Below are 15,695 nucleotides of genomic sequence, written 5' to 3'. Positions count from 1 at the left end.
GAACAAAAAAAATCGCACATTTTTTGTAAACAGTATTATGAAAAATGCGCAATAAAAACTGGTTAAAATGCATAATTTTGATGCTGAATGTTCCTAAATATTTCCTACTTATAAAACACTTTTGAATTGAGACCTGAGAAGGAGTTATTGCCCTTGTCAATATTTTTTAAGGATTGAATAATTGATTAAATAAAGAAAAATGCATTTTTAAAATTCCTTTACTTTACAAGATTTATCAGTACACTTACTGAAAAGCATTCCTCCAAAAGATATTGTTCTATCAGGTACTATTTCAGACTAAAAACAGTTTTTGCAAAAACCTATGACATCATAGGAGAGTGGAATTACCTTAATTGAGGGTGATAATAAAATAAATTTATAATGAGTAGACGTTCAGGGAACACACCGTTTGGAGTGCATTTTAATTCCAAACATCAGGTTTCAACCACTATTGAAATAATTTTCACTTTTGAAATAAATATTCAATAGCGATTAATATATATTTCAAAAGTGATTGAAATATTGATTTCAATAGTGCTTTAAACAATGATTCCAATAGATATCAAAATAATTAACAGTTGCTGACAATGATTTTAATTCCAAAATAACATTGCAAGCTGTATAGAAGTATCCAAAATATTAAAATAAATATAAGGATGGATTACATGTACATTCTCTTTTCTAACATAATATTTTTTGCAGAAATTTCAATTAATACACGGACACTTCAATCCTCTTGAACTACTTTCAAATGTGAACATTATTTCAATAGTGTTAGCAACCTATACTAGTATTTGGTATTGAAGTACACTCCAATCCACTACTGAAATAATTATTCCAATAATGGTCATATTTCAATAGTGTTTGCATATTATGTTTGTTATTGAAATGCACTCTCAACCACTATTGAAATAATCATTTCAATAGTGGTCGTTATTTCAATAGTGGTTGCAACAAGGCACTCTTGCTCATCATAACTATGTACTTATACTAAGTTAGTTTATTTAATACCTAGGAGCAGATCTAGAGAAGATGATTTTCAAAGAATTATTGCATTTTCACTATATTATCAATAGAGCCCCGCCCTTACACCAGAACCCCTGACCCTGGGGCCATAAAATTCGCAATTTTGAAAGAGGCATCCTGCTTATCATAACTATTAATTAGTTAATTTATTTAATACCCAGGAGCAGAGCCAGACCTAACACCAAACCCCTGACCCTGGGGCCATGAAATTCACAATTTTGTATAAAGCACTCTTGCTCATCATAACTATGTACTTAATTAGTTTATATAATACATGTACCGAGGAACAGAGATTCTGAAGAAGATTTTCACAGAATTAATGTTTTTTCACTATATAATCAACAGAGCCTGCCCTAACAGCAGAACCCCTGACCCTGGGGCCATAAAATTCATAATTTTGGAATAGGCACTCTTGCTTATCATAAACTATGCACTTAGTTAGTTTATTTAATATCCAGGAGCAAAGAAGATTTTCAAAGAAATTAGGCATTTTCACTTTATAATCTTATATAGCCCCGCCCTTGCACTAGGACTCAATGTTCATTACATTCATACCAACAGTTTGACTGCTTGATGTCCAGGAGTAAAGAAGATTTTTAAAGATTTCATTAATTTTAGGGGTTTTGGCCCCATCCCTCAGGCCCTAGGGGGCGGGGACAATGAAATTCACAATTTTTGTTCCCCTTTACCCATAGATGCTGTATACCAAATTTGGTTGGAATTGGTTCATTAGTTCCAGAGAAGAAGCTAAAAATGTTCAAAAGTTTATGACTGACAAACGACGTATGTCGGACGAAAATGGCAGGTAAACAAGTAAGTTTTTGAGAATTGATCAAAAGTCAGGTATTTTGGGATTTTTTTTCTGAATGCCGTGGCCATATTTAACATCATTTTTAGCTCACTGTTGTCTGTCGTCGTTATTGTTGTTGTCGTTGTAAACTTTTAACATTTTCATCTTCTCAAGAACCAATGGGCCAATTTCAACCAAACTTGCCAAAAGTATCCTCAGGTGAAGGAGATTAAAGTTGTTCAAATGAAGGGCCACACCCTTCAGCAGATAAATTAAAATCTCAGGGTAGATAATTATGAATTAGTGAAAAATTAATGGGATCTTTTAAAAATCTTCTCAAGATCCACTCGGCTAAGAAAGATGAAACTTAAATGGAAGCATTCTCAGGTAGTGTAGAATCAAGTCTATTAAAAAAAAATCCTGACCCCGGGGGTAGAGCAGGGCCACAATAGGGAATCAAAAGTTTCACATAGGAATATATAGGAAAAATCTTTAAAAATCTTCTTCTCAAGAACCACTGGGCCAAGAAAGATAAAACTAGGTGGAAGCATCCTCAGGTAGTGTAGAATCAAGTTTGTTGCAATCATGACCCCCAAGGTAGGGCGGAGCAAAATAAACAATCAAACTTTTTTATATAAAAAAATCCTCTTTTATAGTACAGAAAAGCCATGTTTAGTTATATTGATATGGAAGCATCATTATTGGTAATGTACATGTATTCACATTTGTTCAAACCATGATTCCACTTTTTTTCCTAGCTCAGTTGAGCGATGTGGCCCATGGGCCTCTTGTTTAATAATTTATTTGAATATTTCAGGTTGGCATAGGGTTATCAAACTGCCAGTTTATGCATCTTAGGTATTTTAACTGAGAAGTACACCACAATTACCTACTTTCAGAATTTTATGGCAGTATTTAAATAATTTAGTTACTGAACGGAATAGAATTAGGTCTTCGTTATGTGACTACTAAAACGTAGGTCACTTGTGGAATTACAGGGCAGTATTGAAATATTTCAAGTAAGGCTTATAATCCTTAAACTTTGTTAGTTTACAAATTTTGAGGTGTCAGAGTATGTTATCCAAAAAGGAGGTCACTCAGACATACTTTTCAAATTTCATGGCTATTCATATATTTCAAACAAAAAGTGGCTTAAAATCATCAAACTTTGTCAATTAATGCATCTTGAGTTTTCAGAGTGTATTGACCAATAATCAAGATTACTTTCTTTTGGAATTTTAAGGCTTTATCTAAATATGAGGTTTCAAATAGAATTGATAGTTGTACAATTTATCAGAAGTTGAGGCCTTTTGGCCTCTTGTTAATAATTAAATTCTTCTCATCAGTATTATGACAATGCTCATCTAGACATTAAAATGTAAGAAGTTTTCTGCAATAAAATGTTACGATAAGATCAAACTTTGTTCCAAAGGCTGATTATGATAATAAATAAGATATGACCCCAAACCAAGGTCAAATAGCCAAACCCAATATTACAGACTCAGACATTCTACTGAAGTATAGTAACGTGGTCCCTTTTTACACCCTTGGTTTACTGGTTAGATATTAGCAAAGGGTATTTTGTTTGATTTCAGTGTGTATAACAAAGTATTTCTAATGAAAGCATTGTGTATTTATAATGAATAATTGTAAACATATCAATAAATACAAGCCAATATTTAACTCCCATCACACTGAAATATGCCCGTACACTTTCCCCTTTCAGTCTACAATTTCTCTTTTACATAGAAATGGGCTGTACAAAATATTGTTTGTATTTGAAGATGAAACGTCAGGATTGGGGCTATATTTGGGAAAAAACTGACCTAGAATTCTGTCATATTTGTAAACCAAAGACAATTGGGCAAGGTCAGTTATACATCTTTCTTTCCATGAGCTCATGCATACATACATACAGTACATTGGTTCATTTTGTTTTAATTCACATTGCAATAATTCTCATAACTTATGGGCATGCTTGATTTGTCTACACCATACTTCACCTGCTGTAGACATATACACCTTGTACTCAAGTGAAATTGGGTGTATTGTAGCATATTCAATATGATCATTAAAATTTCAACCAGCTGATTGGATCCTATTTGCGGAAGATTTTTTTAAAAAATATTTGTTGTACTTGTGATTTTTAAAAAAAAATACATTTACAAACAAAACATTTTATGAAGAGGCAATTTTTTTTAAAGAGCATATTCATCATGTAGGAATCTAGATGGAATTTGCAGAGTTATTATATGTATATATTAAACAAAGTAAAAGTGAGTACACTTTTGCACTTGATGGAAAAGTGTTCACTGGGTGTAAAGTTTAGACAAATTTAGTGTGCCCTAAATTGTTTTTAATTCAACTCTGTAACAGAGTAAGGCGGTGTTTAGCATGTCACTCTCCATTAACTCCCATTGTTCTGGGAATGGCTTGGAAACAAGTCTAATGAATATTATTTCTTGGAATGTCATCCTCCATGCAATGTAGATATGAATACAATTCTGTCATTTGGTTGAAGTTCATAATCAAGTTCACCCTAAAAGAAAATAAAAAGGATGAAATGGAAAATTTAAGTCAATACTGTTCCTGTAAGATAATACATGTAAATGTAATGAATGAAGGTACCAAGTAAATAAATCAGCATTCGCTAACATAAATATTCAACTCTATTTAGTTTTAATTTCATTTACATTGTATAGATTAAACATTTAGTTAACTATTAAATAGAAACAAGTGTTCCTGCAACCTAACCCACAGATAAATGTTTTTGCAATACCCATTTTCATACTTTCAGCACATATTGTGTACAAAAAAAGACATCTTTGAACCAACATCTTATAATGTTGTGGGTTTTTTATAACTTAGAGATTTTTAGGTTAAATAGCACAAACTTACAGCAGTCCATAGGCAAGATCAACCTGTTATGCTAGATAAAAGATCATAGAGGAACACAGTTCTAAATTAGCAACCTTTGGAGTATGCCACATTTAAAAGTAAGATTCTTCTTGTATTTAAATACTAATGAAATTTTCACAGAATCAAAAGACAATATCACTAAAAGATGGTATCATTAAGATTAAGGAGGGTGTTGCAGAAACTCACAATTATTCCCTATGTATCGAGAAGGACATTTAAATACCTGCGTTATGTTGATCTAAATATATATATATACAGGAACGTAGGGGACAATGCTTACAGCGGATATTCCCTGCTTCTTCACATTTTAGGTTTATATCATGCATAGTTTTTCCTCACATAGGAACTGATTGGCAACCTTTTAGTGAATGTTGTCCTTTTTATTTTATTAATTTTTTTAATCATGTATATCACTATCGCCATTTTGCACAAGGAAGGTTAGAACAATAAAAACACCATTTTGAAAGTTTTATATACTGTAGACATTGTGCAAAAATATATTTTTCATGAAATTAAATGTCCCATAATCACTTTGTTAGTGCTACATCCAAGACATTCCATTTGTTTCAAGTCAAATCTTGGCTACTGATATAAGAGATGGAATATGAATCAAAATGAGTAAACAACTGTATGTTAAAAAAAAAAATTATTTTAACAATACATGTACTAAACAAGAAATGTTTGTAAAACACTTATGCCCCCTCCCCAAAATTGAAATTTTTCTGTGTTAATACGGGGTTAAATACATGTAATTACTGTCCAAGTCCAAGGGGCATAAACTCTATCAAAAATGGCGCGATCATACCCAAAACAGAACTTGACCTAGATATTCAGCTGATAAATCTGTATACTAAATTTCATTTCAATATGTGCAACCTCTGCAAAGAAAATGAACGGAAACTGCAATTAAGTGGAATTTTTCCAAGTTGAAGGGGCATAACTCTTAACAAAAATGGAGCGATTATACCCAAAACAGAACTTGACCTTCAGCTTTCATTTCAATATGTGCAACCTCTGCGAAGAAAATGAAGGGAAACTGCAAATAAGTAGAATTTTTTTAAGTCTGATGGTGCAGTCCTGCCCAAAACAGAACTTTACCTAGATATTCAGCTAATAAATCTGTATACTAAATTTCATTTCAGTATGTGCAACCTCTACAAAGAAAATGAACGGAAACTGTAAATAAGTGGAAGTTTTCTAAGTCCAAGGGGCATAACTCTGTGAGAAATGGGGTGATTGTACCCAAAGCAGAACTTGACCTAAATATTTACCTGATATACCTGTATACCAAATTTCATTTCAGTATGTGCAACAGCTGTGAAGAAAATGAACGGAAACTAAATGGACCGACAGACCAACAGACAGTATCAAAGCAATATGCCCTTCCTTCTTCGAAGGGGGGGATAATCATTCATATGTCATTAGTTTTAAGTCACAGGATATAAAGGAAAACAATTTAAACCTGCATGTTTAATATATAGTTACTCATTAACTTCTTGACATTCTCTTTCTCTCTCTCTAGATCTTGTGCACTCTCCCTCTCTCCTATAAAAAATTGATATTTCATTGCATTTCCATAGCAAAAAGAAATTGAAAAAAAAATTAAGAAAAAATGATCCACTCCAGGATTCGAATCCATGTTCTGGTAAAAGTGCTATATCAGATAGCAGTCCATCAGCGTATCCACTAGATTATTTCGGACACGATGATGACCATTGTTATTTATGTACACATTTTGCATTTCGTATGGAGAATAATTTTTACTCATTTTTAACGTTTTTAAAAAATGTACCTCTTTGAAACGAAAATCGGAAATGGCAGTTTTGAAAAAAACTCCTGCCTTTGTGCATATATCAAGATTATTGTGTTCAAGTAGGCAATTTTTAAGAATAATGGGGATTCCCTACCTAAAAATCCGAAAATCTTACATATTTTGGTGTGAGACTAATTTAAACTTCATTTTATGGCAAATTAGAAGTCAATATGCAGCTTCCAAATATTGTTCCTCATTGTACTATTATACTGTTGCATTTGAGTAAAATTAATATCAGTTTCTGTAACACAAATTTCTTCTTTTTATCTGCTACATATTCAGGGAAAATAACAAAAGAACTGCAACATCCTCTTTGACCATTTTATATTAGAGGCAAGTTCAGGTCAAGGTCATTACCTTTTCCCTGGACATTACGAAAAATTTTATGTTGCCAACCATGTGATCCTTATTTTCATTTCAAAAGATCAAATGTTTTTCTTTTTGCATAAAAAAAAATACTACCATATAGGGCATATAAGATAATACATGTATTACCAAAATGACATAAATAATTTAAGGACGTTTAATCCTGTGTTTTTGAATCATTTTTGGTCTGGACCTTTATTTCTAAAATTCTGCATAATTTTAAGTTTTAACATTGAATTTAGATTCCTATTTTTCCATGCATGCTGGCTGCACACAAAGCTGTTTTTTGCAGTGAAATGTGTTATGCTTGTTCTCTATTAGTTCTTAAGAACATGATGAATTCTTTTGACGAATAATGACTAATACATGTATAGTCAATATATTCTGAAAGACAAAGAAAAAATGGAGCCAATTTTAACATAAAATTTACACATTCTTAGTAATATCTCAATATTTACATCATATACCACCACTTTTGATGTTCTTTTCTGAATATTTAAGATAACTTTGACCTATCTGCTTAAATTCTGCAAAAGTTTAAGAATAATTTTCTTGCTTCTTAAATTTTCAGTGCCAGAAAAATCACATTTTGTGAGTGCAGAAAGGTCAAATAATTGATTATGCGAAGCAGTTTGAAACTTTTTCCAAGTCACAATTCTAAAGTGTCTTTTTTAAAATAGACTTCTAGTTTATTTTCTCCAGGCTTTATTTGGATAAAAATACAGAAGGGAAAATGTTGAAGATGTAATTTTTGATTAAGAAACAAATTTCAGTGCAAAAATGGTCATATTTAATGTTCTGTAGCACCAAAAGAAGCATATATTGACCCCCATATTTTTATTTGATTTTCAGTTTACCTTTGTGTATAGAAAATAAAAATAAACTGGACAAAAAAATTTTTAAGACTTTAAATATCAGAAGCCAACCTTAGTTGTTAGGATAAATGGATATTAGCTAATCCGAATTTTCTCGGCTATTTTTTTTTTTTTTGGATACATTTGTTATTTTCATATGCTTCTTATATTTAAATTTTTCTTACTTTTTAACAGATGAAATGTCACATGAAGATACAAAATGATACAAAAAAAAAATTGATTGTTTACTAAGAGAGAAAAAATACTAATTTTTTACAGATTTTTGGTTCAAACTATTTGCTAGCCAAAGGTGATGATCCGCTCCTATCCTCTTTAAGATCGTCACCCTTGACTAGCGAAGATGGGTTCAAATATGTACTTATAGATTGGGAGATTTTACAAGCTAAGTTACATAGTTCTAGTTTGTTTGGAAAATCATATTTATTTTATACATTTTGAAACGTAAGTCCCTTATTATTAATTTAACTTTCATTTGAATTTTTTTTCAAGATTTGATTATGTAAAAATTATAACTAAATTCGTTTTGTCCTTTAAGAATTTTGAGAGGCAGAAAAGATATTTTCATACGCCACCATTCCCCCAAAAATATAGTCAGATTTGTTTTGATTAATTTGGAAGTTATTTCCAGTGCAAATCCTTTTATATTCTTCAAAATTGTTTCGGAGCGGATCTGCTCCGATTTGCTATAGTACATTGCAAGTATATGGGACGTATTCTAACTGTGGTGAGGGCTTGTATCAAACACAGTCAGATTATTCTAACTAGGGAATACAAAATCTGATGGCATTACAAACATTTTGTTTTTATGAGCAAATATGTAAATTTTTTTCTGTTTCTTTGTTACTTATACAACACAAAGTTGTCTTTAGAATAAACTTGATAGAATGTTATTTTTAGTTTGTTCCATAAATGATAAATGCTATAAAGAAATAGAATTTTGTATTTGAAATCTTAATTACCAATTAAGTCGATCATTGATCGATTAAGCTTCTCCGATTTTGACCGATTATCGATTATGAAATTTTCCCAATTATTCAACACTATATAAGCAAATATATTTTGATATTTCATCTAGTCAGAAACCAGAGAAGAATCCTACCTTCTAGTTTATATTAATAAATTGCATTTTTAAGCTAATTAAGAGGCTGTTGATATAAATATCTTACTAGTAGTTCCCAGTCTGCATCATTGACCAACACCAAGATTCCAGGTCTTCTGAAAAGAAAAGAGTAATGAGTCAAACAATTAAAACACAAAAGAGCATGTAGGCAGAAAGGAAATTTAAACCATGTTCTACTCACACTGTGTCTCCTTGCATAAATAGTTCTGGACGTTCTTTCAGTAGGTTATCTCTGATATATGTCAAAAGATGACGTATTTTCCCTATTTAAAAAAAATAAAATAAAAGAATAAAAAGAATACAAATGCATTTTCACTGTATGATCATTAAAACCCCAACCTATCCCAACCAACCTAACTCCAGAAGTAGAACCCTTTAATAACCTTGTGCCATGAATTTCAAAATTTTGATTGAGGGTTCAATTGCAATGCTTGTTGCAATTTTGCCAACAGTTTGACTGATTGATGTCCAGAAATTGAAAGAGATACGGCACCAATTCGATTGTTTAAGCCTTGACCAACCCTCAGGTCCCAAAGGGGGGGGGGGGATAATGAAATTCATATTTAAAGTTTAGTCTGCATTTTCTCTGAATAAAGGCTTTCTTCTGTTTTTGTCAAAACTACATTAAATTTAAAAAAAAAAAAAATTTCAATAATTAAAAGTATATACTGAAAAAGAATCTTTCAAATAGTCACAACAGTGTAAAAAAATTGCGAGATCAAGACAATTTAATCTATAATATGTGGAGCATATAGCAAAATATATCCACAAATTTTAAAAAACACAAGTTGGCATTAGAGATTTTTTTAACTCTACAGAAAGAGAGCTAGACAGACTTGGAGCTAGGCATAGAGGACATTAGGATTACATTGTATCCTGCAAACTTCATTCATGTCTTAATTACTGTACTCCCAAAGACACACCATAAACTTTGATTAGAAAAGCTTATTGGAGCAGTTTGTTCTTGTGAACTAATAATTACTGTTGCCCAAGTAATTTATAAGAAAAAAATAAACTTCAGTCTTCCTGGGAAATATGTTCCTTACATTTTTTCTCAGAGTTTGGCAGTTCTACATCATGCTTTTTCACTTTGTCGAACAACAACTCGGCCCCACCACTGAAATGGAACTCACTAAATTATATGAGGGAAAATGAATAATATAATATGGTATGGTTTGTAAAACTTAATTGTCAGATCTAAAATATATTCAAATGGCACAAGCCATTGCCTGGAAATTATTTCAAAAACTAATTCTAAGTGCATGATAAACATCAATGGAAGCTGTAAGGTTTAAAGGAGTCTCTAGATCGAGATCCACAAGTAAATAGAAACTGCAATGGAAAATACAATACAATTTTTTCACATGCATTGTATTACTGCTGATTCATCACGGCTTTGGTATTCATGTACATGTAAAGAGGAGGTTTATTTAAAGATTTTTACCACATAATTCCTCGGCCCACCTCGGCCCAATGACATCTCGACCCAATGTCACCTTGGATACGACAGGTCCATGGTAAGCCCTTTTGCTATTTATTCAGAAAATAAAATCTATCATAAAATTACAGAGATATCTCTCAATTTAGAGAGATATCTCTTAAAAAATAGAGATATCTCCCAAATTAAAGAGATATCTCTCATTTTTAAGAGATATTGATCTCTATGAGAAAGAGATATCTCCTAAACTAGAGATATCTTCTAGAGATATCTCCTGTACTTAGAGAGATATCTCTTATACTTAGAGAGTGTGTCTTAAATGGTCCGGCTTGTTATTAATTTTTGGCCAACCTTTCTGGGCCCAAGTTATGAATCTCACGGGCTGAGGTCTCATTGGGCCAAGATGTCTGGCTATTTACTAGGTGCAGAACTGTAACTCTCTGCCTGATAAAATTCAGACATATAAAGGAGAAAGCTACAAATCCAAGTGTTGTAAAAACCTTCATCACTGCTTTTTTGTTGCTCACTTCAGGTATTATTTATAGCATTTATTGTTTTTCACCTTATCGATTATCAGGTATCATTCTTAAAGCTGGAGAAAGCTAAACAGTCCAGAAATAATACCTAAAGCGAGCGACAGTAATCATTCTGGCAATCACTATTAGTATAGTTATAATTATTGTATATATTAAAAGGAAAGGTTAATCTAAGTTGCAAGAACTTGTTACCAATCCCTTTGTATGAATTATACAATGAAATATGTTCAAACAAGACAATAAATCAGCGGCTTTAATCAAAGGTTTTACCGGTACAATGCATGGATCTGTAGCTATTTGCCTTATCTGTCCGAATTTTCTCAAGCAGAGAGGGTACAGGGTTCATTCGCTCGATCTACCTGTTAGCAGGAGTCCATTCAAGCGAAATATTGTTCGCCCAATATCTTCTTCGCCCTATATTTATATACAGCTGTATATACCCAATACTATATGAATTAAATATTATAACATGTATTTTCTATTCCGGTTTTAATTTCTTTCAAACTTGGGATTTTTATTTTTCAAATGATACGAAGAATGATATTTATTTAGTCTTAATTAATTTTTAATTTGATTCTAATGTTTTTTGAAGGCCTTAGTGTTTGCATTATAGTTAATTAGATGATTAATATCAACGTTAATTAGGGGAATACATCCGTGGTATATTTACGAATTGTGCTATGTTTTGAAAACAATTGAAGGACTTGGGGCATTAATAAGTCCATTGTCGGAACTGAACAGCGAATAAAGAAGATTATACCTTTGAAGAATCTCTCCCTTTGATCTCAAGAAATGATTTAATAAGAAGATGGAAAATGAAAATTCTTATTCTATATTAACAGGTCCAGTACAATCTCTTGATTTAGCTATATTAATAGCTTTAAATAGCTATATAGCTTTATTACGCTATTCAAAATAGCGTTATTTAGCTATTTATATAAAGATTTTCACAAAAATGTTTTTTGCTGAAAATAAACAAAATTTCGCATGTATTTGACTCTTCATACATGTATTATGGACTATTAAAACAACAACCAAAATCAAAGATAGTTCTAACTTTGCAGCTTTTGAATACTTTTAAGCAAAAAGAAAATTTCTATTGTTAGACTAACTGTCCACTACCTTGGGTGCCTTGAGGCAAGGAAAAGTATGATTACTTCTCATTGTGCTGAACTGTTACCAATCAATTATCTTGTTGAACATAATTGGTCTCCATTATAATATCATTGCAGAAGTAACTGTATCAATTGCTTTATATAGCCCCAAAACTTGTAGAACTTTGAGTACGAAGTCTCTCACGGAGACGTAATTTGATGAGTGATTTTTACATGCACTTTAAGAAGAGTTCAAAGTTGTATATCATCACTGCACCAAGGTGGGCTTTTTTTACATTCTGAGAAAATTACACCTTTAAGAAAAAGTGTAGTAAATTAGCTAAATTAAGCTATAGTAATACATTAATAAAGCTATATAGCTATTTAAAGCTATATAGCTAAATCAAGAGATTGTACTGGACCTGATTAAATACAGCGAACTGGAACAGACCCTGTGCAAACAAGGTTTAGGGCAACCGAACTCTGGGCTAACGGGAATTTGGGCGAACGGCAACTGATTTTTAGGGCAAACTAACATACAACATAGCTACAATTTTGCAGCTACAGCATCGTGCCAAAAGTATTTGCGGAAAATGGCGGACGTCGTAAACGTTCACGCTTCGCGTTTTTTTCAAATCGTTCTAAATCATTATGCAATCGCTTTTTTGTATTTTGACATCATCCCCGAAACCGCGTGAGGTCAAAGTTTGTGATGTCATGTTTGACGTCTGCTAAAGTTAGACTGCCGAATAGTACGGACTTTAAACAACATGGGTAGAAAATCAAAAGAACTGTCACTAGGGATAAAACAGCTGATTAAAGATTTGTAAGAAAACGGACATAAAGTCAGTGAGATCTCAAGAATTATGAAAATTCCCGAATCTAGATGTAGATCAATTTTGAAAACGTTTCATCAGCGAAAAAGTGTGGAAAGAGCTCCTCGATCGGGACGTCCCAGGAAAGTGTCAAAACGTGGTGAAGTAAGATTACTTCGTATGGTTAGGAAGAACCTTGGAAGTGTTTTGAAGGACATAACAACTGATTTTAATGATGGAAATTATTGTGAACCTATTAGTGAACGGACAGTCAAGCGGATTTTACATAATAACAAAATTTACAGAAGAGTAGTGAGGAAACGTATGGTTGTCAAAGAAGTAAATAGAAAGAAACGTTTAGCATGGTGTTTACTCAAACAAAGATGGACTGTTGAACAAAACTGGAAACCTATCATATTTAGTGATGAATCTCAAGTGGTTATAGGGCAAAATAATCGTGTGTATGTCTGGAGATCCGCCCAGGAATCGTACCGTCCGGAGTGCATGTATGCGATTTCAAAATCCAAAGTTTCCGTAATGATATGGGGATGCATCAGCTGGTATGGTCCAGGGACTCTATGCAAGGTACAAGGTAACATTAATGCTGAGAAATATATAAACATCCTTGACAATCATCTGTGGCCTGTTATTGCCCGACATTTCCCTGCAAACAAATACGTTTTTCAAGACGATAATGCGCCGGTACAGAGAGCTCGTGTTGTAGAGGAATATAAATGTGCAAATAATATTCGGGGTATGGTGTGGCCGGCCCAGAGTCCGGACATTAATATCATTGAAAATTGTTGGCATAGAATTAAAAGACAGATCCAAAATCACGCCGGAGATATTACCACCCCTGATCAGCTGTTCGAGGGTGCGTCGATTTACCCAAAAGGACCCAAAAGGACCCAAAAGGAACCCAAAAGGACCCAAAAGGACCCAAAAGGAACCCAAAAGGACCCAAAAGGAAACCAAAAGGACTCGAACTAATATATTATAATACATTGAAAATTAATAATTTGAATTAAATTATGAATATTATATTATAAATTTACCTAAAAATTGGCAAAAACATACATTTATATTGTTGCAACTTTTCTTAAAGAAATAACATACGACTTTTATAACACATCAATCAATAATTTAATTCTGTTTGTATTCTTGTCTCTCATTGGTTGATTTCCAAAAAGGAACGCATAACATTTTGTATAATCTGGTTTGGTATGGGGACACACCCCCTTGACAACCAGCTGAATCATCTGTATCCATCAATCCCCTCATTTCCAGTCCTTCGGATTCATGAAAAATTCCAGATTTAATGAATGTACCTTTAACTTCAAACAGTTGCTCGATCTTACCTCATGTAAACAAGCATCATGGCTGCTAGATCTATGTATCAGTTTTTACCTCCCCTTGCTTCCCATCACTTCCGTTACTACGGTTGTATTATTGCGCGGTAAATTTGAACGAATAAAAACAACACAATTTTACATCCCCAGTTGTTTAATTATTTTAAAATTAAATTATAAGGAATGACTCAAATTCTTTTATCGAGTATAATCCGCTTCGCTTCGCGGATTATAAAGCGTAAACTGACCCAAACCATATTATACTCGATAATCTGGCCAAGAATTAGAGTCATTCCTTAATTAAATCTGGTCAGATATGCTTTGATTTCTTTTAGCTGAATTTAACAAATTTTAGTGCACTGTATTATTCTATTTCTCCTTCTGTTTTATTATATCTTATTATATGATATTTGATAAATAAAGAAATAAGTTTATTTAATGACATGTTCTAGGCATATGGTATCGGGGATGGGTGGGGTGGGGGATGGGGGGGGGCCCACCTCAACCCAAACACGCACTTTACCCTCCAAAAACTAGTTTTAGTTTTAATAAAATATGAAAGTATTCATTATATATCCATTTAATCTCTTTATTTCAAGTCCTTTTGGGTCGTTCTTAATTTCCTTTTGGGTCCTTTTGGGTTCCTTTTGGGTCCTTTTGGGTTCCTTTTGGGTTCCTTTTGGGTCCTTTTGGGTTCTTTTGGGTCCTTTTGGGTAAATCGACGCACCGGCTGTTCGATGTTATTTTACACACTTGGCAGAATTTCACCATAGAATATATTCAAAACTTTTATAAATCCATCCCAAAACGCATCATGGCATGTATACGATCCAAGGGACATTTAACAAAGTACTAAAGGTAAGCGTTTGTTTTGTTTTTGTTGTATTTGGGTGACTTTTATGTTGCAAGCGCGATAACTCTCAAATCACGTCCGCCATTTTTCCGCGAATACTTATGGCACGACGCTGTAGATTATAGCTATTAACCAAACCACCGTGGTCCCCTTCAAGACCTGTCAATGCAATGATATGATAAATAGCGTTACTGTATAATGTATATGTAGGCCCCTATTGATCACATGTACACACACACATATATATAAATATATAAACCTGAATTCAACGGCAACTGGTATTTTCATCCCACAAAATGAAACTGATGAAAAGTAGAAAGTTAATTTTCAACGCCGTATGTCTCCGGTAAACTCCTACAGACAAACTCTTCGGATGCTTCCCTCTGTTTTAAGTCTCGCAAATTTTAGTTTGTTTACTCACAAAAATAATGAAAAATCAAATGTCTCTCTGAGGCCTCGACGGAAGTAGCGCCGAGTAGTAACGGCAAGCGGTAAGCGGCAAGCGGTATATCTAGTCTTCCCGAAGGGTGACTGGAAATTCCAGAAGCCCCCCGTTTTTTGAAGAATACCCATATAGAAGGGTAGAAGCCCCAATAAAGTGGTAAAAGCCCCATAAAATTGAATGAAATGGGGTACATAAAACCCTAAGGTGATGTTTAAATGAATGATATCGATATCCGTAAATTTTTATAGCCAATTTT

General features: G+C 32.9%; 1 protein-coding gene across 1 annotated transcript; it reads right to left on the bottom strand.

Annotated features, from left to right (window-relative positions):
- Nucleotides 1-3,427: 3,427 nt before the first annotated feature.
- Nucleotides 3,428-15,470, bottom strand: LOC134247855 (ubiquitin-related modifier 1-like). The gene is made up of 5 exons (XM_062730257.1): nucleotides 15,254-15,470; nucleotides 9,956-10,026; nucleotides 9,091-9,172; nucleotides 8,956-9,004; nucleotides 3,428-4,355 (listed from the first exon to the last, which is right to left on the bottom strand). The coding sequence occupies exons 1-5, from the start codon at nucleotides 15,280-15,282 to the stop codon at nucleotides 4,287-4,289; spliced, it is 300 nt and encodes a 99-aa protein (XP_062586241.1). The 5' UTR covers nucleotides 15,283-15,470; the 3' UTR covers nucleotides 3,428-4,286.
- Between the last annotated feature and the right edge of the window lie 225 nt (nucleotides 15,471-15,695).

Source organism: Saccostrea cucullata, unplaced genomic scaffold (genome assembly GCF_032062105.1).
Source record: "Saccostrea cucullata isolate Sc308-1 unplaced genomic scaffold, CSIRO_AGI_Scuc_v1 ctg4714, whole genome shotgun sequence".
NCBI lineage: Eukaryota > Metazoa > Mollusca > Bivalvia > Ostreida > Ostreidae > Saccostrea > Saccostrea cuccullata.
This window is presented reverse-complemented; position numbering and strand designations above follow the sequence as displayed.